Source organism: Canis lupus, chromosome 18, assembly GCF_003254725.2.
Source record: "Canis lupus dingo isolate Sandy chromosome 18, ASM325472v2, whole genome shotgun sequence".
NCBI classification, from domain to species: domain Eukaryota; kingdom Metazoa; phylum Chordata; class Mammalia; order Carnivora; family Canidae; genus Canis; species Canis lupus.
In genome coordinates, this window is record NC_064260.1 from 16,628,977 (window position 1) to 16,653,739 (window position 24,763).

General features: G+C 37.9%; 1 protein-coding gene across 2 annotated transcripts in view; it reads left to right on the forward strand.

Moving 5' to 3' along the window:
* RELN (reelin) overlaps window positions 1-24,763 on the forward strand; it is a 492,310-nt gene that overhangs the window by 362,723 nt on the left and 104,824 nt on the right. For both annotated transcript variants that reach the window (XR_007403524.1, XM_025449216.2), the window contains exons 23-28: window positions 6,374-6,511; window positions 7,383-7,569; window positions 13,465-13,670; window positions 17,938-18,109; window positions 18,616-18,816; window positions 23,436-23,668. Coding sequence is in view for 1 of the 2 variants with exons in the window: in XM_025449216.2 (XP_025305001.1) it covers window positions 6,374-6,511; window positions 7,383-7,569; window positions 13,465-13,670; window positions 17,938-18,109; window positions 18,616-18,816; window positions 23,436-23,668 (1,137 nt within the window). In the remaining variant the exon portion in view is untranslated. The remainder of the gene's footprint in view (window positions 1-6,373; window positions 6,512-7,382; window positions 7,570-13,464; window positions 13,671-17,937; window positions 18,110-18,615; window positions 18,817-23,435; window positions 23,669-24,763) is intronic.

The following is a 24,763-nucleotide window of genomic DNA, read 5'->3' on the forward strand; positions in this document are numbered from 1 at the left end:
AATATTACATGAGTCTCAGGTACATGACTTAGTGATTTGACAACTCTATACCTTGTGCTATGCTCACCACAAGTGTAGCTATTGTATGTCACCATACAGCACTATTGCAGTGCCGTTGACCATATTTCCTATGCTGTGCCTTTTATTCCCGTGACTTACTCATTCCCTAAATGGAAAACTGTAGCTCCCATTCACCTTTGCCCATTTTGACCATCCTCCACCGTCAACTCCCTCTCTGGGGCAACCATCAGGTCTGATTCTGTTTTTTGTTTGCTTATTCATTTGTTTTATATTACAGATTCCATGAGTGAATCGTGAAATCTTGTGGTATTTGCCTTTCTCAACCTGACTTACTTCACTTAGTGTAATACCATCTGTATCCTAGCTTTTTCTGATCTCTGTTTTTGCCCAACTCAATAAGCCAGTTCCTTTAGGTTTGACATATGTAGAAGGGAAGGATACAGAAATCCAAAATCTCCTATGCCAAGACAATTTGGATTTCAAGGCTCTTTTCTAGCTCCAAAGCCCTACTTCTTATTTCAAAAGCTTAATACACACTTCTTTTTTCTATTCACATTTTTTCAGTAACAGTAAAAATCATCCTCAAGAAGCTAAAGCCTCAGCAATTAGGGAGAAAGTTAAATATTTGATAATGTTTAAGAGGAAAACACATTTTTCCCTAAATATTACATAATTTTGCATTAGATTGATCGCTCTGGGAACCTTGTGAGGAATAGATTGTAGGAGAAAGAGTGAAGACAGGGAGTCAAGTTAGGGGTTTCCAGGCAATCGATGTTTAGTTGGTTTGGAGTATGATTGTAACACATGACAAGAGCCATCATTTGTGAAATATATCTTAATCAAATGGGGTTTGCTGGTGCACTAGATGAGAGCTGTGGTAGGAAAGGAAGAATCAAAAACAGTTTGTAAATCCCAGGCCTACGGAAATTTTTGGATGGTTGTGCCACTGGCCGAGGTGGGAAAGCCCAGAGATGGAAGGATTTGGAGCAGGCAATGAAGCATTCTGTTTTTGTGAGTTGGAGTTTGAGATAAACTATCCAAGCAGAAATCTCAAGAAGCCAACTGGACTAAGCATCTGGAGCTCAGAAAAGAAGTTTAAGTTGAAGAGTTGAATACCATGAGTACTGTTTGAAGCCCTGGGATAGGATAAACTTGCCCAAGAAAGAACCTTGAACTAGAAATATGCTGAGGCCTGAGTTCTCAGTATATCCTTACCAGTGATTAATTAATCACACTTTTTTAACCATTCACAACCTCTTCAAGTCTGATTTCTTATGAGTAGAATGAAGAAGTTTAATTAGATCTTAAAAGTCACTCTCAGTTCAGGAATTCTAAGATTCTGTGATGTATATAGTAGAAAAAGCATGAAAGAGACAATTCTATTTTTCTGTGGCATCAGCCTTCTAAGAGCCCTTTTGTAAAGAGAAAATTACTAAATAAACCTTTCTTAGATTATTTTACATGAAAGTTAGGCTGTACACAAAAACAATTGGTTAGATAACAACCCAGAATTATTATTCTATGTCCTTTAGTGAAAGATTGAATTACTGAATTATAGAAGAATGCCTCCTTGATTATTTTTAAGGATTCATCATTATGTCAGTTGGAATAAAATGCTTGAAATTTGATTTCCACAGATTTTTTTATATCCAACTGTGAGCCATTTCCTGGATACTGTTAATGCTTTGTTGCTACTTTCTCCAACATCCTACTTTTTTTCTGTCTACTGCTGAGAATATAATCAAGATTTGTATTTAATATCAATGATATTCCAAGCATATCTATCACAATTATAAAAAAGCAACAGATCAAACAATTGAAATAGTCATCATACTTACTGTAAAGCTATTGAGGTTTTTCCTTTTGATTATTTCACCATTAAGTGTATCACCCTCATTATTTAAAAATGTAGGTTTGGTTTTTTTTTTTAAGATTTTATTTCTTGGGGAATCCCTGGGTGGCTCAGCGGTTTGGCCCCTGCCTTCGGCCCAGGGAGTGACCCTGGAGTCCCGGGATCGAGTCCCACATCGGGCTCCCTGCATGGAGCCTGCTTCTCCCTCTGCCTGTGTCTTTGCCTCTCTCTATCTCTCTCTGTGTGTATCTCATGAATAAAGAAATAAAATCTTTTTTTTTTTTTTAAAGATTTTATTTATTTATTCATGAGAAACACACAGAGAGAGAGAGAGGCAGAGACACAGGCAGAGGGAGAAGCAGGCTCCCTGCGGGGAACCCGATGTGGGACTTGATCCTGGGTCTCCAGGATCATGCTCTGGGCTGAAGGCGGCGCTAAACCACGAGTCACCCAGGCTGCCCCAGGTTTTTATTTATTGACATGTGGGGCACTATTTCAAAACTCTGATGGTAAGTGTATCTTAGAGATAGTATATCTTAGAGAAATCTTTTCATCCCCAGAAATGTTATAAACTATTATTCTTTTTTTAAAAGATTTTATTTATTTGTTTATTTGAGAGAGAGAGAACACACAAGCAGGGGCAGAGGGAGAAGCAGACTCCCCACTGAGCAGGGAGCTCAAGGTGTCGCTCAATCCCAGGACCTTGGGATCATGACTTAAGCCGAAGTCAGATACAACCAACTGAGCCATCCAGGCACCTCTAAACTATTATCCTTAATTAATATAGTTTAGGCAGTTTCCAAAAAATACTGTCCTTCATTAAAAAAAAAAAAAACTTTGACATTCAAATTGTATGTTGCATTATTTTTTCCCAGCTTTAAAGATAGTACTACTGGGTTGAAAGTTTAGTAAAGTTTTAATATACTTTAGTATAGTTTAGTTTAGTTATAGTTTAGTTTAGTAGAGTATACTTTCATTTTAGTATAGAAAAGATCAATTCTCATCAGTGTTTATTAGACAGTTAAGAGGATATCTATTTGACCCTTAACCATCTCAGTTCCATCACTGCCTGCCGCAAGTTGGATACTCATTAAATGTTGGGGAATTAAGTAGAATTTTAATTCAATGTGCCTCCATATCTACTAGATTATTCCTGCAGCCATTTGCCTTTAAGCCCATGTAAGTGAATAATTGAACTCTGCTTTTCCAAATTGTCTTCAAAGCCCTGGGTAAAGAAAGTAAAAATATTTTTTTAAAAACAAAACAACCCAATCAGATATTTTCTTTTCACATTCCTGCCAATCCTTAAACTAAACATTATTGCTACATGTCAAAAATAATAGTGTTCATCTGGTTATTATCATTGTTTTGGGATTTATAATGCTTTTTTAAAGCTCTGCTATAAGGATAAAGTGCATTATTTGTCCCTGGCATTCTTGATAACTTTATTTATTATATTAATTTCAAACTTTTGCAAATACCATGTTAATCTCGAGCACTAGGGAAAAGGGAGTGCAGTTTAGTTTGAAGCAGTTTTCCTTTTGGCAAATCTTTGTTCTGCTGCTTTGATTCACACATATACAACTCTAAATTGAATACACACAAGCAAATGTGGTTCCCACATTATCAAAGATCTGTTAGCTTTGGAAAATATGCCAGATAGGACAACTTAGAGTGGAAATATTGACTATATATACACCTGCTTGGAGAAATTATATCGTATATGAACTGAAATTTGTTACCCAATGAAAATTAATTTTGTTTTTATGAGAGACATTTACATAAGAACAGGGCCTAATGAGACCCAAACAGCTGTCAGTTGCTGACTTCATAAACAAATCTACACCTAATGACTGAATGAGTTTCAAAATAATTGGGTAAATGTAATTACAGCAACTTTGAAGGTGGAAAATACAATTTAGTCAGCCTTCATTTACCTTGATTCCTCAGCCTTGATACCTTGATACCGAACTATCAAGAGATAACTCAGTGCTATTTTAATTCAGTCTAGAAGTTTATATGGGAAAAAAATCAAATCAAGACAAGACTGACAAGTTTTGTTGCTTTGGGGAATCCATAGAGTTTGGGTTTTAAATGCAAGTCAACTTCATTTCATGATCCACCCACCAGTGGTCCCATTTTGAGACCCAATGCAGAGTGCACAAGATTTTCCTTCTAAGAATGCTTAGATCTTGGGGCCTGGGAGGGCTGGCAAATTAAATATTTGTATTGAGGGCAATATTTAGCAGTGATGCAGCTGCAAATCAGTGAGATCACACCTTGTGTTCTCATGTGTGACCACCTGGAGATTGCTCACACAACTAATTTTTTTTCTCACTAAAAACGAAGCCAATATTCAACCTCTTTTTGCTTCCTTTTCTGTTAATTAAGATCAGCACATTAAACCATGGATTGTAATTTTACTTCGAAAAATACACTTTAATCTTTTTGTCTTAAGGAAATATCTTTCTCAAGAGTTTGCAAGATGTATGTAAGGACTAATTTGCTTAGTAAAAAAATTCAGAATGTGTTTATGTGTGACTATTCAGAAACATAAATAAACTGGGAAATCTAGGACAGATTTCTGAAACCCTCCAACCCCATTTTAATGTTTGAAATATCAAAACTTCAAAATAATGTATGCCATGGGTTTCATGTAGGCATGTGACTATATAGAAAATAAACTATCCCCCTCAGTCAACAACCCCAGAACAATCACTAAATTTATGAGCTAGAAGGGATCTTAGAAATTGGTTTGCCCAATCCTTTTATTTGAGAGGTGAGTAACTAGAAAGCCTGAAGGCTTAAATTTCTCACTAAAGGTCACACAGCTGATAAATTGCAAAGCTAGGGTCCAAGGGGTCAAGTCCCCAGAGTCCCAGCACATTTCATTACTCCCATTACCTGCAGAAGTCAGAAAAAGGCTGCCCTTTCCTGGCTTGTTCATCTGCTCATTGACTCATTTTTTAGCAGTCTCTTTTGGTACACCTACTTTTTTCTGTTCCTGTGCCAACTATTGAAATAAAAGATGGCCTTGTCGCCAAAAGAGCTCACAATCTAGATGCCTGTGACCTCAGACTTGACTCAGATTATCATCAGTCCTAAAAGAATATAGTCATCTTTCCTTTGCATGACACTGAGATATGAAACTTTAATTTGCTTCTTCTTTGTAGGGCTCTATGCTCTAAAACTCTGTACCTACTTTGTAGGATCTTCTATAACCATTTCTTATTAATGAGGCTATGACAATTGTGGTGACTATTAGATTTCACATATAGACTATTACCGTAGCGGAGGTGTATCTGTGTCATTGCACGTATCATGACGAGCACTGATATGCAGCAAACCCGTGTCTACTGGACACATCTCAGTGAATCCTGGAATGATCCTACTAGGAATTAAAATGCAACATATTAGCCACAGATCATTGGTAAAATAAACAATAAAGGCTTAGTCTGGATTTTAACAATCTGGTACATACTTGGGGAGTATTTACTATGTGGATAATTGATACAGTAGACATTAAGAGATTTTTTTCAGAGCAGTTAAGGTCAAGTGTATGTGTAGACAGTGTGCTTGAGGAAGGTTTAATCAACGGTACTGAGCATGCACATTAAGTCTGCAAATCCTTTTTGTTTTGTTTTGCACTTTGACCAAAAAGAACTGATCACACGCCCTGAACATTTCTAGAAGCAAAAAATATGATGTGATTTGAAAAGAATTTTTTGTGACTGTCAGAAGATGGAAACTTTCTGAACATTGCTCTCAAAATATCTTCTTCTTTAGACTTTCTATCTGGTTTAGATGAATCCAGGTCCTACATATTTCTGTGTGTAATGGACTGTTTAACTTTTTGTTTCCACTTAGAATCAGCTTGTCCATGAAACCTACCCAAGTTAATGTTTCAGAAATAATAAGCATAATTTAGCACTCAGATGTTCTCACTTATAGAACATGTTCTTCTTATAGTACATTGTAACATGCCCCTCAATCCCAAAACAATACCCCCAAACAAAACTTTTGTTTTATACTGATAGCTCACTGGAAGTTTTCCAATAATTACTGTTTATTTTTTGGAAGAAATTACATTACCATAACTGAAACACCTCACATTTTCCTCTGTGGAAGAGAGGCTCTTTTGTATATATCTTTATTTTTTTAATATTCTTTCTTTTTTCCTTTCTTTTTATTCTTCCTGGCATGAAACCTCTGTGTAACAACAAAAGAAATCTTATATTTTTGTTTCTCTTTAAAGTGTCGCAAATTGAATTAAGATTGAGGTATATATCCAAAGCACAGATTTCTTTCTAGACTTTTCATCATGGTAAAATTGTTGAATCAGCTTATAATTGAGTAGACAGGCTTTCAACTACCAAAGAAAATGGCAGCTAAATGCAAATTCCAGAAAGTTAGTTATCTGAAAGAGTCTGAACTCTGACATTCTTTGTGCTGTCACATGTCACTTAAAATATTGTTTTTGCTACCATTCCTTGTCCGTAGGTCCAGTGCCACCCGCTTCCGCTGGAGTCAAAGCTACTACACAGCCCAGGACGAGTGGGCTTTGGACAACATTTACATTGGGCAGCAGTGTCCAAACATGTGCAGCGGGCACGGCTCCTGTGACCACGGCGTGTGCAGGTATGTACCCCGCCACCTGTGGCTGATTGTCTCCTTCTCAGGACTTGTGGTCAGAGGGATGACACCGCAGCTGTCATCAGAGTGGCATGGACACACTGATGAAGAAAGAGCCAAAAGGAAGCCATTCCCCTTTCTGTTCTTATTTTAGATATAAAAGATGCTGTTACATTTCAGTAAAGTCGTAAAGATGTATATCCTAAGCTTCAAAATCTAACCTCAAGATGAGGCCTCCCTGGTATAAACTTCAGAGTTTATTAATTAATGCCAAAGTCCTCTTCGGTGGTTAAAGAGAGCCTTGCTGTTGTTTCCCTTCTGCCCCTGATGGTCCTAAAGCGCATGTCAGACAGCTGCTTCCCGCACCCTGCCAGAAGCTCAAGGTTGTGGGCAGGGGGAGAAGCAGTTATCGCTAATGAGGATGAGGTAGGAATGCACTCGAATGCTTAAAGACTCTAAAAGAGACGTAATTTAATCAGAAGGAGGAGCTATAAAACAGGGCCAGAGCTACATGATGGATGAGCAGACAAGCATTTCTATGTGACTTTCAAGAGGATCCCACTCTTCCCCCCCCCCTTGCCCCCAACACATGCACACACACACACACCCCCATGTCCTCCTTCATTACTATTTGGTGCCTCAGGTCTGCTGTTACAGCCAGATTTCTTTTAAGAAAAGGATTCTGTCCTTTCTTCTTTTCGGTGTCAAACACTGAAGATCATTCCGAGCACACACACAGATTGGCACTGTAGAGACAAATCTAGTGTGAATGCTAAGGTCTGAGCAGAAGGGAGACATGGGAAATGTTGCAGGGACACAGCCATGGCTTTCACAGAAGGGACTGTGACTTGTCTACTTGGCCCTTCCACTCTCATAGGTGCGACCAGGGATACCAAGGCACCGAGTGCCACCCAGAAGCTGCTCTTCCTTCCACGATTATGTCAGACTTTGAGAACCAGAATGGTTGGGAGTCTGACTGGCAAGAAGTCATCGGGGGAGAAATTGTAAAACCAGAACAAGGGTGTGGGGTCATCTCATCTGGATCATCTCTGTATTTCAGCAAGGTAAGAGCTGGGGATAAGTGACGACAAAGGTGCAACTCACGTAGGGGAATACGTGATCAGGGCAATGGCTATTTCAATATGTGACGGATTTATGGAGCAGTCTGCGCTCAGAAGGTACAAACATGAGAGTTTCCCACACACACACACATACACACACACTGCTGACTGTTAAATTCTTTTGTCAGATTCCTGTCGCTGAACTCTATTTGGGAAACTTATAGCTTGATGATTGTTTTTGGTTACTACAAACCCAGGTTAGGGCAGTTGAAAATTCCTGCCCTTCTTGTACCTGATTTAAATTTCATCATCTTCCTTTCCTGCCGGGCTTATGTCTTGAGCGTCTTTGAGTGGGACAGGGACTTGGTGTCTTCTGACCCCAGCATTGGAGGTGCATGAGCGTGTGACCTGTGGGTGAAGAGTGAGGAATGGTGGCAAAGGGGAAGCCTAGAAGTTAAGAGCAACAACTGCCTGCTGCAGTCCCTGCCACTCCCTAGCTGCGTGACTTTGAGCAAATCCCTTCACCTCTGTATGAATTGGCTTCTTCATCTGTACAGTGGAGACCAGAATATTCTACTTCATTAGGCTCGTGATGCAGAGTAAATGAGTTAGTACTTCTAAATCACGTAGAACAGTGCCAAACACCTAGAAAGCACTTCTATAAGTGTTTGTTGCATTTATCAATCCGTTAATCTCAAGAATATGACTGGAGGAAGGAGGGGTGATGGTGGGGTTTGGGGATGTGCAGAGCTGTTCCCTGGAACTACCTGTCCATGTTGGGCAGACATCTCATGTCTTATGTCAGCTCAGTCTGGTGGCCAAGATTATGGCACCAGCAGATTCAGTGTTTGATGAGGGTCTGCTCGCTGGTTTATAGATGACCGTCTTCTCATTGTATCCTCGCATGGTCGAGGCACAAGGAGAAGAAGCAGGCACCAAATACCAGCATGAGGGCTCCACCTTCATAACGTGATAAAGACCCCACCTCATCATACCATCCCTTTAAGGGTTAGGCTTTCCACATATGGATTTGGGAGCACACAAACATGAAGTCCATACAGAGACAGTGGAGAAGTTTTTCTTGCACTTCACCTTCACTAGAGGCAGCACTAGGTTGGGCAGAAAGGTCCATAGACCCCACTGAGGGCCTAGAGTGCCACTGGGAATCTCTAAGACTGATTCTCGTCTACTACTGAACATGCCCAGCCCCTGCTGCTTGGTTAGCAACGGGGAAGGGCGAACTACCTTCCCCTCCTCCCTTGCTACCATATAGGCAGGACATTATTTTCTCTCCCCAACCCCCCAATTCATCTCTTTATTTAGTCCTCAAAAGGACTAGAGTGGGAGCAGGTCCACTTCTCCCCCATGAGCTATATGTCTAACCCTGCTTATTAATAGCTCTCTTTAGAATGTAAGATCCTTAAAACCACTTCTTTCCAGCAAGGATGATAGCCATCAATTCTAGGACAACTGGAAATGTCCCAGTCTACATCACATAACAAACACGCAGATGTGGGTGATATACTGTAGGGTTCATATGTTGTGGAATCTGGGCTGAAATCCAAAATAAGTTAATTTATGCAAATGCAAAAATAGGTACAGGTTTTGTTTTGATGCAGGTGCAGAACAAAGAATCAGCAAGCAAACAAGATAGAGAATGATAGAAAATCAGGGATGAATTCCATCTGATGATATTTCCTATCCATTGACATTGAACATCCACTGGTCATTATGGTTAGAGATAATTGTCCACAAGTGACCAGTGTACATTGCATAGATCAGGATACACTGTATAATTGTTCAGAAATGGGGAAATTATGTCTCCCAGAAGCATCAGTTTTAAAACAAGATTATGAATCCTTGACCAATATTTACCAGACACCCCAGTAAACATGTATGTGTACACACAAATACTTTACACATAGGAAGGTTACATGTTAATATGTATATAACTTTAATTCAAGATTATCTCAATCATAAAGCTACCTGAATCTGTGCCTAAGCTCCAAAACTCATTAGCTGGTTCATCTTGCAGACATAAAACATCTTTCTGTATCTCAGTTTTCTGTATTGTTAAGTGGAATTTGGGGAGGATAGGTGGGTTAATGAAGGTAAAGGATAAAGAATAGTGTTGGGCACATAGAAATAGCTCAGTAAGTTAACTATCACAATTACATTTTATAAGAACATATTTAAAATTGGTATCATTAGATATTTCCATGTGTATGCCCTGCCACTAACTTAAAATCAGTCTTTCAAAAGTAGAACCATTCTCTTCCCCTCTCAATCCAGCTTTCTCCCTAAGTTTTTGTCAGAATATCCGAGGGGCATTTTTCCCCTTTTTTCTCTTATATCAAGGAGATCTGTTTTGAATTCAAAGTGAGAAAAAACTAGCTTAAGCAAAAAAGGAGATAATTCGGTTAGTATCATCAAAACACAAGAGGGCTTAGATGAAACTGGCCTCAGAGATTATCTGGAACCAGAAACTCAAATGCCCACAGACCTCTCTCCTCTGTTTTCAGGCCAGCTGTCATTATGAGAGTGGTGCCAGGGCCACAGAGCTTTCTGAGCAACTCTGTAGAAAAAGGTTTCTGATTGGCCTATCCCAGGGTCCTGGGGAATGGTGTACTCGGACTGGCCTACCCAGAGTCATATACTCACTCCTTGAGCAGAGAGATGGCGCACACAGGTTGGCAGCCCCTGCCCGCAGAGGCAGTAACCCAGAGGAACAGCTCTGCACATCCACCACCTTTTGCAAACTACTTTAAACCCAAAATGTGCTCTATCCTGTCCCTCTTCTATCACAGACATTCAGGATGCTCTCGAGTACTGCTGCCCTAACTATACAACTTATTTTCTTTTCTGAAATGTCACGCCCCTGCTCCAAACAGAAATATCTCCTCCAGGTCCCAAGTTTTGCCAGTTTCCCTATCTTTGCTTACTCTCCACTGCCGACCATGATGCCTTCTACCTTGTAACGCCTTGCTCAAATCCTGCTGCTCCATGGAGCTTTGTGAGATAATGGCAAACTACACGAATCTCCCCTTTCTTTGAATTTCTCACTCTTTTGTGTTTTGTACATAAATAAGTCAAATTTTGATTTTTATTCTCATAGTACCCAGCAAGATGCTGAGTCCTACTAACTGAGCTGAACTCTAGATAAGATGTTGAACTTAGAAATATGCATGCCATGCGGTAGGCATTTACAAGTCGGTTAGTTCCTTTGAGATGGAATAGATTAGATAATTGATAGATGGTTATATGACCAAATGGGACTCAACGAAGAATAAAATTTGGTCTGCAGCCCTAATTGTCATTATGATCACTACACATACTGGTGAATTCTCCTTTCGAGTTTGTGGTATCGTACCTGGTGTAATTGGCACCCAAAAATTATTACTGAAGAAAGGAATGAATAAACAAATGAAAGAAAATTGAAAAACAAGAAGTTCTAAAGAAATGGTTATTTTCAAATAGAGTAGAATTATTTTTCTAGTGGCATTTTGATTAAAGATTTTAATAGTTTTAGAGATAGTATTATAAAAAGTCTCCAGATTCTGAAGGCATTACCCTTAAACGTGTTTTATTTTATCTAAACCCTTAAAGAACTGAGCCATTTTGACCTAGAATGTTGGGGGGAAATAGGAGAGTATTTTTCACATTCCAAGACCGAGGAGATCTGTAACCTATTACTCCCAACACACATGCGTGCGCACGTTACACATGTATATATGTCTACACATACACACGTAAATACATTCATCATAGTAGAATAGAAAAAGTGCAAAGCATGTGTTACATCAAATTCTAAATTCTGACAAAAAGTTCGCTGTGAGCCATTTCCTTTTTTCTTTTTTATCTCCCTTTCAAGCAATGTTCAGCATTTCAGGTCATTGAACAAAAGAAAATGATTTGTGCTATTCTCTGGGGAAAAAAAAAAAAAAACATCTTCAATGCCAAACTAAGCATTCGTATGATATTTTCCACCACTTAAAAAATCCCACAAAACACTTTCAAAACCTTTGTCAACCAACACCGTGGTCTCCTGGAAAAACAACACTGCTCTGTGAATTTCACAATAGACCAATCATTCCAACCAGCTAATTGTGATAATTGGATTTTTATAATTCTCCTCACCCTAGATTTTTATCCTTCTGGCTCATTTCCATGTGCCAAATTCTTCATAGATGTTTGCTGGATTGGAATTAACTAGCTAGGTTCTGTAGGTTTTCTTCTTAAAAGTGGTCTTCCTGTAATGATCCTGAGGCATGAAAATTCTAGGCCAGCTTATAATAACCTCTGAGGTGTTTCTCACTTATAGTATCTCAGATCAACAAAAAGAAAAATCAAAAGCACACATAACACATTAAAAATGTGTATTACTTTTAAGATTTTCTCAATATGTACTTAAAATTGAGAGTTCCAAAGAGTAAGTTCCTGACTCAGGATTTAACTTCAGTTCTCATTTCTCTGGCACCCTCATTTATTTTGGAATCTCTTTAATTGGCTTTAGATTTATCAGTAACAGTGTACTGTTTTAATTATCCCCAAATATTTCCCCTGTGTCTTCTAATAACTGAAACCCCTTCTTAATTAACTTAGTGGATTAGAGAAGTGTTTAAATTATAAGTGTGAGGGGTGTTTTTCTCTATACTATGTATCCTATCTCAATTTTTCTTCCTGACTTTTAATTGAACTCCTTGGGAGGTTTCCAAGACCAATTCAGTGCAGTCTGTAGATTAGCCTTGGCAGTATCTGTTTGGGTGGGAAAATCACACGAGCAAACCTTTTTTCCATCCCATTAGCATGAACCCATTTACTCACAACAGGACTGATGATAAAACTTGTCAATTTGAATCTAGTACTTCACAACAGGACTGTGACATGTAGGGGACGCACTGAGCAAAGGAAGCAAGTTGCTGGATTTGAAGAAATTCTTCACATTTTTAAAGAGGGGCACCTGGGTGGCTCAGTGGGTTAAGCATCTACCTTGAGCTCGGGTCATGATCTCAGGGTCCTGGGATCGAGCCCCGCTGTGGGCTCTCTGCTCAGTGGGGAGTCTGCTTCTCCCTGTCCCTCTCCCTCTGTGCATTTTCGCTTTCTCTAACTCTCTCTCTCTCTCAAATAATAAAATATTTTTTAAAAACACAGAGACCATTTCCTAGTCACAAGAACATATTGAAATGATCCCTCCAAACCTGTTTCCAAGAAGGAGGCAGAGACAGAGAGACTAGGAACCTCAGAGACATGAGTACTCTTTCTTTTTGACTAGAAGTTTCTATTTTGCCAGTTTCACTTTAATTCCCAGGGAGGAGGGGGTGAGGGGTATCTCGGGAGAGGCTTGCCACGTGCTAGGCAAATTACATGCAACTTGTATTTCATCTAATTGTCACAGCACCCTATAAGGGAGGTTTTATTACCCATATTATACCTTTGAGGAAAATAAAAGCTCAGAAAGGTCATGCAGCTAGTGAACAGCATGAATAATGGGCTGAAATTCCAACCCAGCTCCAACTGATTTCAACATATATGGTCTTTCTTCTCTACTACTCTGCCTGGAGGAAATTTACAAAGCAAATATAGGGAGTGTTTTAATTAAAATTAATTTTTGCTTTATTTTTAAAGACTTGAATACTCTTTCTATAATTAGCAGTTCCCAAGGGTCTCATAACTAGATCTGGGAATCAATGATGCAGAGACTCATCAAATGTATTCAGGAACAGTTGCCACCTCCAGAGCAAAGAATTCAATGGCATAACTCACACCTCTGAACGTTAAATGAGGACAAAATCATTTCCACCTGGTGCTAGGATGTTTGTATGATCTTGAAACTGAAACAACAAAATGCCAACAAGCTCCCAGATGATTGAGTTTGTAATTCTTCTATCTTTTGGAAAGGCGGGGAAAAGACAGCTGGTGAGCTGGGATCTGGACACTTCTTGGGTGGACTTTGTCCAGTTCTACATTCAGATTGGTGGAGAGAGTGCTGCGTGTAACAAGCCAGACAGCAGAGAGGAGGGTGTCCTCCTTCAGTACAGCAACAATGGAGGCATCCAGTGGCACCTGCTGGCAGAAATGTACTTCTCAGACTTCAGCAAACCCAGGTAAGCGCCTCTGATGGCCTTCCAGTGGTTTTCAGGAATGATAAAGAGTATGTTTTCATTGCACTGTTTCCAAAATGTCATTAACGCTTGCACATATAAAAATTTCATTTGTTTCAGAACAAAAAGCATTTGTTTTCATATCTGAATTCTTAAAGAACTTAAGAAAAATTGTGAGTTCCCACAGAAACTCCATGATATAGGGACAGCCCATGCTCACTTTTCCCATTTGCAGGTTTTTTGAATACACACACATACTCTATGTATAGAGAGAAATACACATTTATATATTAACATATAAATATATATGTTCATTGGTTAGATTTAACAGCAAAATAGATTTTATTAAAAGTTTTCAGATAGCACCAGAGCTAATTCTAGGTAAAATATCTGTAGAGCTCAGATTTTTCTAAATTTTTTCCTGGCCCATCCCTATCTTTATTTTCATGGATGAGGAGTATATGTAATAAAAGTCTTAGACAATGATGGTTCAGGAATTTGGAGAAATGATTCATATTTAATACTAATGCCTATACCCGGCAATGCACATACTTTTCTATATTTAAATTTAGTTATTTTACGATTATGCAGTATTTTGAAATTCTGTATTTATACTTTATGTTTTATATGTGCCATTAAAATCTATTCAGGGATATCACTTTTAGAGTATTCAATTTTATAATCTCAGTATTTGCACCTTCACATAAAGACAGAGTTTTTCTTTTTTTTAAGATTTTATTTATTTATTCATAAGAGACACAAAGAGAGTGGCAGAGACACAGGCAGAGGGAGAAGCAGGCTCCCCACAGGGAGCCTGATGCAGGACTCAATCCCAGGAACCCTGGATCATGCCCTGAGCTGAATGCAGATGCTCAACCACTGAGCCACCCAGACGTCCCAACAGAGTTTTTTCTTAATATGTTGACCATCACCCATTTCAAGTTTTAACATCTTATTTTGCATTTTACAGCTGGACCTTTTTTATTGAAGGAAAATATTATTGAAGACTATATAGATCCAATTCTTACAAATTAAATATATTTGAACATACTGTCTACCATATAGTTGTTTGCTAACTTCAAGGTTGCTAAGTTTGTTGGTTTAAAACATTGAGTCACTTAAAGGTGACATAACTTTCCACAATAGAACACAAGGAGTCATGCAGACAGAACTAAAAATATTTCCTCTAAGGGACACAGAGAGAGGCAGAAACCAGAGGAGAGGCAGCTGGGTAAAACAAGAGACATACCATCCAGGGAGAATGTCAGAAATGGTGTGTAGGAGACAGAAACTGGTGAGATTTCCACCAGGACAGGAGAAAGAGAATTGATAATGATGCCAAACTAGTTTAAACAACAATTTAAAATAATTCAGATTATTTTGTCCAAACATGATCATGGTCAATCTGAAAATTATTCAACAACCAGTAAAGTGACTAGATTACTATGTAGACAAACAAAAATTCAATAGCTTCTTCAAATTTCAGAAATATTCCATTTTTATTTATAGGAATTTTTCTTTAGGGCCAGAATATTTCACCACATTCTCAAAGAGTTCTATGACACTAAAATGGTTGGGAAATTTTGAGTGGGGAGATATCAGGAAAAAAAAATCCCATTCAGAGTGGCAAATACGTAAATATAAGGCATAACTTTAGCAAACAAATACTGAGCATCTCTGTAAAGAACTACGAAACTTCAAAACTTCCCTCAGAGATATAAAAGAAAACAAATAAATGGAAAGTAATACAGTGTCTCTGGATAGGAAAAGTAAATATTGTGATATGAAGATCTCTCTTCATTTGTTTCATGCAATTCCAGTCAAAATCTTAGTGGTATTCTTGGGAGAACTTTATATCTGGAAATATAAATTGGCAAAAATCGCTTAACCTTCTGGGGGGAAAAAATAGACGAATGTCCTATATGATATTATTTTTTTAAAGATTTATTTATTTATTCAGAGAGAGAGAGAAAGGCAGAGACACAGGCAGAGGGAGAAGCAGGCTCCATGCAGGAAGCCCGATGTGGGACTCCAGGATCACACCCCAGGCTGCAGGAGGCGCCAAACCGCTGCACCACCGGGGCTGCCCCCTATATGATATTAAAACACATTTAAATGGTGTATGGATAAACAGAACAAACAATGAGGCCAAATGGATGACATAGAAATTGACTCAAATACATGTAAATACTTGTATATTAAGAAAAGACGAATGCTGGGGCGCCTGTATGGCTGGGTCAGTTAAGCTTCTGCCTTCAGCTCAAGTCATGATCCCAAGGTCCTGGGATAGAGCCCGGCTCAGCAGGGAGTCTGCTGCTTTCTCTGCTTCTCCCCCTGCTCGTGCTCTCTCTCCTCTCTCTCTCTCTGTCTCTCACTTTCTCTCATGCCCATGTGCACACTCTTTCAAATAAATAAATGAAATTTTTTTTTAAAAAGATGCATGAACTATCAATGAGAAAGAAATGGTTATTCAATCAAGCAATGTTAGAAAAAAATGGGCAGGCTCTGGGGGAAAATTATCCATTTAGGTCATTACCTTACCCCATCAAAAACTGTTAAAGACTGGTTAAAGATTTAAACATTAAGTGAGATTTAAATTTCCTAAACACAAATTCAATGGAAGAATTAACAGAGAAGAGGGCTACTTACCTAGAAATATACTACATGCCAACATAAAACTACGTACATGTGTAACACATCTCTATCAAAGAAAACAGAAAACAGTGAAAGAGAACAAAACAAAATATTTGCAGCCAATATGAGAAACAGAGGATTGATGTTCCTCTGAAGAGCTTATACAGATTATCAAGAGCACCACTAAGATCCCAATTTTAAAAATGGGTAAAAGAAATTAGTTTGATGTTACAAAAGAGGAAATCTAGAGGTTTAATAAAATATGAGTAATAGCCAACCTCTGTTGCAATAAAAGAGATAGCATTTTTCAACAGTCTAGCGGTCATTTTTTAATGATAACACCAGTGTTCTCTCCATATGGGAGCAGCAAGACAGGTGCTCTCATGTCTTTCTGCAAACCGTATGACTCTTCCAGGAGGAAATTTTGGAAAATGCAAGAGCCTTAAACATGAGTAGTTTTTTCAACCTAATAATTCCATTTCTAGGAATCTTACCTAAAGAAATAAACTGAGGTATAGGTAATGCTTTAAGCATAGAGATTTTCGTTATAGAATTATTTATGACAAAAGTCAAATAAACAATGTCTGTATCATGAAAATACATAGACAATAAAATGATCTTAAGAAATAATTATACTGACATGAGAATGTGCTTATGATATAATATGAAATTTTAAACTGTCAGATACCGAATTATACGTATATCTCACCTCTGTAAAAGATTACATGCTTCCGTGATATACATCAAAATGTTGACAGAGGTCAACCCTGTGGAGAAGATTATGGGTGATTTTCCTATTTCGTTATTAATGCATATTAATGCACAGTTAGAATTGCTTTGGGAAAAATTTTAATGCTATTTTAATGTAATAACATTCAAAGGAACAGTTTTTTGAGGTATTTCTTAAAAACGTGATGCCATTGTCGTGGTCATCAAAAGACTGTTCAGTAAATCAAATTTAGTAGAAATATTTGCTGCAAAAAGATACAATTCGAAATGGAATAAACATGGGATGCCTGGGTGGCTTAGTGGTTGAGCATCTGCCTTCAGCTCAGGGCATGATCCTGGGTCCTGGGATCGAGTCCTCCATGGGCTCCCTGCGAGCAGCCTGCTTCTCCCTCTGCCTGTGTCTCTGCCTCTCTCTGTGTGTCTCTCATGAATAAATAAATAAAACTTTTTGAAAATAAAATAAAACAAATGGAATAAACATGACCAGGACTAAATGCACTTAACAACTTTAAACCTGTTGATTGATCTAAACTTGGAAATTTTGGGGGACACCTGGGTAGCTCAGTTGGTTAAGAGTCTGCCTTCAGCTCAGGTCATGATCTCAGGGTCCTGGAATCAAGCCCCACATCAGGCTTCCTGCTCAGTAGGGAATCTGCTTCTCCTTCTCCCTCTGCCCCTTCCCCCTGCTTGTGTGCATGCTCACTCACTCTCTTTCCCTCTCTCTCTCTCTCTCTCTCTCTCTCTCAAATAAATAAATCTTTCAACAAAACAAACTTAGAAACTTTTCAAAAAATCAAGAGCTCAAACGAAACTAAACTTTCTCTTGTTACTACTCTTGTTATTTTAACAGCTGCTGAGAGGAACACAGCTTTTCCCTTACCAACATAAATGATTTGCTTTTATGCAGATTCGTCTACCTGGAGCTCCCAGCTGCTGCTAAGACCCCTTGTACCAGGTTCCGCTGGTGGCAGCCTGTGTTCTCAGGGGAGGGCTACGACCAGTGGGCATTGGATGACATCATCATCCTGTCAGAGAAGCAAAAGCAGGTCATCCCAATTGTGAACCCAACTTTACCCCAGGTATCTTTCTTATGTCTGAACTCTAAGAAGACAGGATTGTAAAGTAGATGGGATTCAAGAACTTCTCACTTCCCCCAAAGATTTAGTGCTTGACTGCCTTTAAATGGGAACATTAAGTTTTATAAGTGACACAAGTTTCAGTGTTTGTACTTACTTTTCTGGTTTGCACTTCATTGTTCTGTTATCTCTCTATGCTACTATTTCCCAAGAATATTTAGATATATGTATTTTTTTAAAGACTAGGAAGGCTAGCCAAGACATCAAACACATTATTACTGTGTTTATAAAATTACATGCACAGTGGCAAAATATTTTCGGTTGTCAAATCATCAGGAAAGAAAGGTTTGTGACAGTAAAAATAATAATAATAATAATTTAGAGATTCAGCTGTATTATCCTAGAAATAAAATGGTACATGGCCCTGCATATTATGAACTGAAAATTCCTTTCTTGTTTTCAAAGCTTATCAAATTGCCTTCCTGTGTTGTCTGTATTGTTTCTATTAGAACTTTTATGAGAAGCCAGCTTTTGATTACCCAATGAATCAAATGAGTGTTTGGTTGATGTTGGCTAATGAAGGAATGGTTAAAAATGAGACTTTCTGCTCTGCCACGCCATCAGCCATGGTATTTGGAAAATCAGACGGGGATCGATTTGCAGTAACTCGAGATTTGACTTTGAAACCTGGATACGTACTACAGTTCAAGGTACTTCTGCACAGATCTCTTCCCAGGGCAGGTCAAAGAGCAGAGCACCCTCCAGACTCCTATGTGAAATTGAAAGGACACAAATTTTTCACACTCTCTTTTAAGGAAGGGACTCACTTGAGCAAATCTTTGACAGTCTTGGACTGGCAAAGCTCTTTATTTAGCTGTGCCCACAAGGAGAAAAGCTGGTCAGTTTGAAAATTGACTTTTAGATTTTCAATCTCATTCTGATTTCATGAATTCTGTGCTTCTGAATGGCAAGTAAGAAGTTCTCTTTTTCAGTTTACAGGTATTTTTTAGACTTAGGAGTTGTTTTGTGTTTTTACTGTATGATTTTCAACAATTTCCCTTCCTTTGATTCAGTAAATTTGTACCTTAATTATCATTGTTCTCTTAAAAGCTTGCTGTTTTTCAGCACTGTGATAACATGTCAATGTGTGTAGCAAGTATTTACTTTGACAAGCTCTTCTTTTAGAAGCCTAATCAAAATTTCATTTTGTTTATAATAAAATCCCATTGGTGAATTCTGGGGTCGAAAGTAATGCAGTTTTAATGAGCTAGCACAACTACATGGTCCTTACATAACGGCGGGATGCAGATGCTAAATAATTTACAAATGGAATTATTAAAGAGATCATATGTTTATAGGCAGCTCTTCAAATATAATTTCCACAGGTCTGTAAACAAGGAAGTTAGTCATAAATAAAATGATTAGTGAAATGTTATCCTTCTCTGTTTAGAGTTTGGTGCTAAACTACAATTAAGAACATTAATAGCAGTATATGACTTGGTATAATTTGTTGGTACTGCCTTTAAATGGGAACAAAATAACAGCAATAGCAAACGTGTTGGCTGGAATAATATGCTGTTTCTCACCTGACAACTTCTTGATTTAATGAGTCGCAAAGTCATGGCAGTGTAGGTATTAAAAATCTGCAAGGTGGTATTCTGGTGTTTAAAAAATCTAAATTAAGAAAATAGTATTAAATGTTCTAAGTACTTAAACAACCAGCAGGAATGCACAACACCTAATAAAAATATCAATTCTCAAATCACACCAGCAGAAAACTTCTGATTGTGGCCGTTAGTTGATAGTTGATATGTATTATGGGTCATTTGGGGATTGATGATTAATGTGTATTTGGAATCTGTGACAAGAACTTGGTGTCATTTGTACACAGTGCTGGTACAGTTTTTATAATTGCATGCCATTTGTTAAACACTAGTTGCTAGGAATATAGACATGAAAAATATGGCCATAGCCCTCAAGGAGCACAGAAACTAGCAAGTGAGCCAGAAAAGAGAACAGTCATGATCACAGGAGTATTGTAGTAGAAATGGGCTCTGGATGCTATGAGAGTACCTGGCATAGTGCCTGGCATGGAGCAGGTACTCCAAAAACATCTGTTAGTTGAATGGATGGGATGGTTGGATGGATGGACGGGTGGATGGATAGATAAGTTGAAATGGAAAGTCTCTGGAAATACAAATTTTGCCCAATGAACAATGGAGGGAGAAGAATTCCAGTTAGAGGGAACCTAATGTGCAAATATATGAAAATACATGAAAGGGCAAATGAGAATAGACAATTTAGAAATTTTTTGGAAAAAAAATAGAAATTTTTTGGAGCTTGGAGTATGTGCCACAGAGATAAGAAAGAAAGTTGATCCTAACTGGTTTTATATGAAACACTAAACCATTTGGACATTAACCCAAGAGCAAAGAGTCATGGGAGATTTTTAATACATTAAGTGCAAGAATCGGACCTGTTTTAGAAAGATCATTCTGGCAGCAGTATGGCTGTTGACTTAACAGGAGAAGAAACTGTAATCAGTAAGTACATTTATTCATTTATTCAACAAATATTTATAAAGCCTATACTATATGCCAGGATCTGTTGTAGGCTATGGAAATAAATAAGAACAGAGAGTGTAGACTAGGGTGGTGCAGGGTAGTTATTATTTTATAAAGGGTTGTCAAGTTCCCTCACCAATAAAATGACTTTTAAGCTGAGACCTATGAAAGCTAAAAGTGTGAGTCATGCAGCTATCTGGGAAAGACATTCCAGGCATAGGGAACAGAAAGCACAGAGGCCTTGAATCAGGAGTGTGCTTGGAAAAATTCAGAAAATCACAAGGATGCCATTGTGTCTAGAGCACAGAGAAAGAGAAAAATGGGGAGACAGGTAGAAGAAAGAAAATCAGACTTGGACTTCTACTCTGAATAAAATGGCTAGTAGAAGAGTCACAGACTCTGACTCAGGCTTTTAAAGAATCTGGTGACTCTGTTGGGAATACAGTGGCAAAGGCAAGGGCAGAGCTATTGCAATGATCCAGGTAAAAAATAATGAGGATTGTGTGCAGGTAGAGAAGGCAGAGAAGAGTGCTCAGATAGTGGAATATATTCTGAGCAAAGAAAGCATGCTAGAGCAGTCATCACAGTAAGAAATGAGGAAGCCAGATTAAGGCATTGCATGGGATTATAAAAATAAGGAGATGGATCTGAGAGATATTAAAGGGGCATAGTTAACAGGTTCTGGTGACCTGTTGGATGATAGAATGGAGTTTAGAAAGACTCCCACATTTCTGGCTCCAGTCATTGAAATTGGAGATACAATCAGAGGAAGATTTGTGTAAGAGTGGTGGATGATGAGAACAGACTTGGACTGTGGAACCAAGGATGCATGTGGATCCCTGAAGGGGAAATGTGTAGGAATCAGTTATGGACATTTCCAGAGAGCTAGAGAGGAGTTCAATCTAGGAGTTACAGGTATTCAGAAGAGATTTGAAATGATGATTGTGAATGAGATTTAGGAACAGGTATAGACTAAAAAGATAAGAAAGCCAAGAATTGAATACTAGAAAACACTGACAGTTAAGAGGCAGACTAAATGGTCAATTTAAAAAGGCACAGACTTGTCAGAGAACTGAAGGTTCCATCAACTTGCCTACTTTAGAAACGACGACGGTCACAATAGGTCTATGATGAAAAAGCTAACTGTGTGTGCCTCTTGTAACTCCTGTCACCACATACCAACTGAAAATTATGCTTGCTTATGTGTAATAAGAGGAATTTCTGTTAGAAGAGTTTAATCATGAATCCAAGATTGTCAAGTCTTTGCTTATATTGTTGACATTGAACTATATAAACTTGAATAAATGTATCACAATAAAATTTCTACAAGTTCAATTATAAATCCTTCTGAGAGATGCTTTCTAGCTGTGAGTATGGGAATAAGGAAAATATAGAATCTTCTTCTGAAAGACCAGATCAAGGTATAGTCACAAGAATGAACTGGTTGGGCCAATATTATTTGCCTCCAGCCCTACCTTTCCTTCATCCTTTATTCTTTGGTCATGATCATGTTCCTTTGAGTGCTTACTTCAATTTGTTTTTCTACAAAATTGGACAAATCTTATCTATAGTCTTATACAATAAAATTCTATGGTGGCTCCCATCAACAAATGAAATAAGATATGAATAGATCATTTAAGATGACATATAATTAAATAAATATCAGGAAAAAAGTTTGACATTTATAATACCAAAAAATATAAACTGTAACAGTAATAAAATCATTTATACATTTACCAATTTAGAAAGAAGCTGTTTTAAACTTGAATAATAAAAAAAAAATAAATAAATAAATAAACTTGAATAATATTCAAAGCTGTGGTAAAAGTGATTAATTGAACCCAATTGATTAAAAATGAACACATATAAATAAAAAATGTTAAGTGTTTCTACATTTTGACTCCATAATACTGCTGGTAGAAATTTATCTGGTGATAATAGTTCAACTAAAGAAAAAAATTAACATTCTTTGCAAGGCTGCATATAATAATAAAATAATAGATTAAATACAAAATAGACAGAAAGTTCTAGGAGTGTGGTAGCTTCAACTATATGACCAAAAAAATACTTCTTTATAAATTTTAGAAGAGAAAATAGAAAAAATAAAAACATTTATGCTAGGGCATTGGGATTTAAGTTGCTTTTTTTTCAAGTTTTTTTATGTTATTAATCCTATGATGACATTCCCCTACATGAGTACACAGAACAATAGTTTTATTTCCAGATTATTTTGCTTATTTGATACAGTGGCAAAAATTTAGCTTTTTCATCTAAGTTGGCAATAATTTCTTATTGAGCTTTGGCAAGAAAATAAAGATGTTTGTTCCGCTAAAAGCACGGAGGGGAAAAAAAAAGCAGGGAGGATAGCCCTCTCTTCAGGTAACCTTTGTATTCAGAGGAGGATACTCTTCATCTTCTGCTTCCCTCTGTTTGTATGCCTGGCATAAGAGAAGAAAATCATCTCTTGGCTTCTTGGATTTTGTCCCTCGCTCCAACACCACAGATCCCATGCTTCTCTTTTCCCTTCTGTAATTCCAAGAGATCCACTAAATGGCAACTGGTTCAGATTTTCTTTAAAAGCACCTGTGGCTCACCTAAAGATTTCTATAACCCGTGGAAGAGTCTTGGTTGGAAGTGAGCTGCGAGTCTTATCATTGTGAATATAAGGCAATCAGTAGAAAGAGCCCTGGCTGCTGTAGCACCTAATGTGTTAAAATGATAACTTGGAACCAAGACCTTGTATAACTCTGTCTTCCTTTTGACAGCTAAACATAGGGTGTGCCAATCAGTTCAGCAGTGCTGCCCCAGTTCTTCTTCAGTACTCTCACGATGCTGGTATGTCCTGGTTTCTGGTGAAAGAAGGCTGTTACCCAGCTTCTGCAGGCAAAGGATGTGAAGGAAACTCCAGGGAACTAAGTGAGCCCACCATGTATCACACGGGGGACTTTGAAGAATGGACAAGAATCACCATCATTATCCCAAGGTCTCTTGCGTCCAGGTAAAGTGACCATTCTTACTACACACCATGGGCGTTATTTCTTGGGAGCATATATTTATCTCAGTGTCATCATTTCAGTAACCTACGAGAATGCATATAGTCTGGCTACATCTATTCACAAAATGACTCCTGAGGGAAAGAGCCCTGGGGCAAAATTCCTAAAGTGGGGGTGGGGGTCGTGCATGGGCGCACATGCACATATGGCCATGCATGCTTGGGAAACAGATTCGCTCATTTATTCATTCATACAGTGAATATTTATTGAGCACCTTTCTGAGCAGTGGGAGTACAGCAGTGAACAAAAGAGGTTAAAGGCTAAGAGAGTCATAAGACGTTATTGTGTCTGATTTTCACTTTATAGAGATTTGGGATAATTTAATGCCCCCCTGTGTGGACAATTTGAGATCTCCTGTAATATGAAAGATCCCTTTAAGCGACTATTAAAATAATAGAAAGATTACAAATCAACTGGCAGAGAAATAGATAAATGGAAAACAAAAATCTGAAAGTGAACTCATTCATTCATAGGGCAATAAATTTAACCCTTGGTTTTCTAGCAGCTAGGATAAAGGGAGAAGACGCCGGGTCATTTAATTCTCATGTTTGGGTAAAAAGGAAAAAAAATGCATTCTGATTTTTAAGAAAAAGATACAGTTTTTTCCCATGTTCAGTATTCTAGAATAAATTTATAGCATATATAGGTCTCCTTATGCCAGATAAAGTAGCTAACACAGAGATCAGTATCTTTAACTCTATGGTTTCATGGAAGATAAAGAAATATTCTTCAAGCGAACACTTCTTAATTGAATCCCAGAATGTAATATTAAATTGTGACCAACTCAACGCATTTCTGCAGAGCCTAGATGATATAAATCTACTTGTACAGCTTTCTGGTTGTGACTTAATATACACTTGGAATATTCATTAGTGCCACTCAGCAATATTTCCAACTTACTTCCTTCCTAGAATATAGTAGGATTATATTTTCCTCATACCTTTTAAAGTTTGACATGGCCTAATAAAATGTGTATGGAAATGTTTGATTTTTAAGAGCCTGTGTGCATTTTGCCATGTTCTCTGCTTTATGAAAGCATG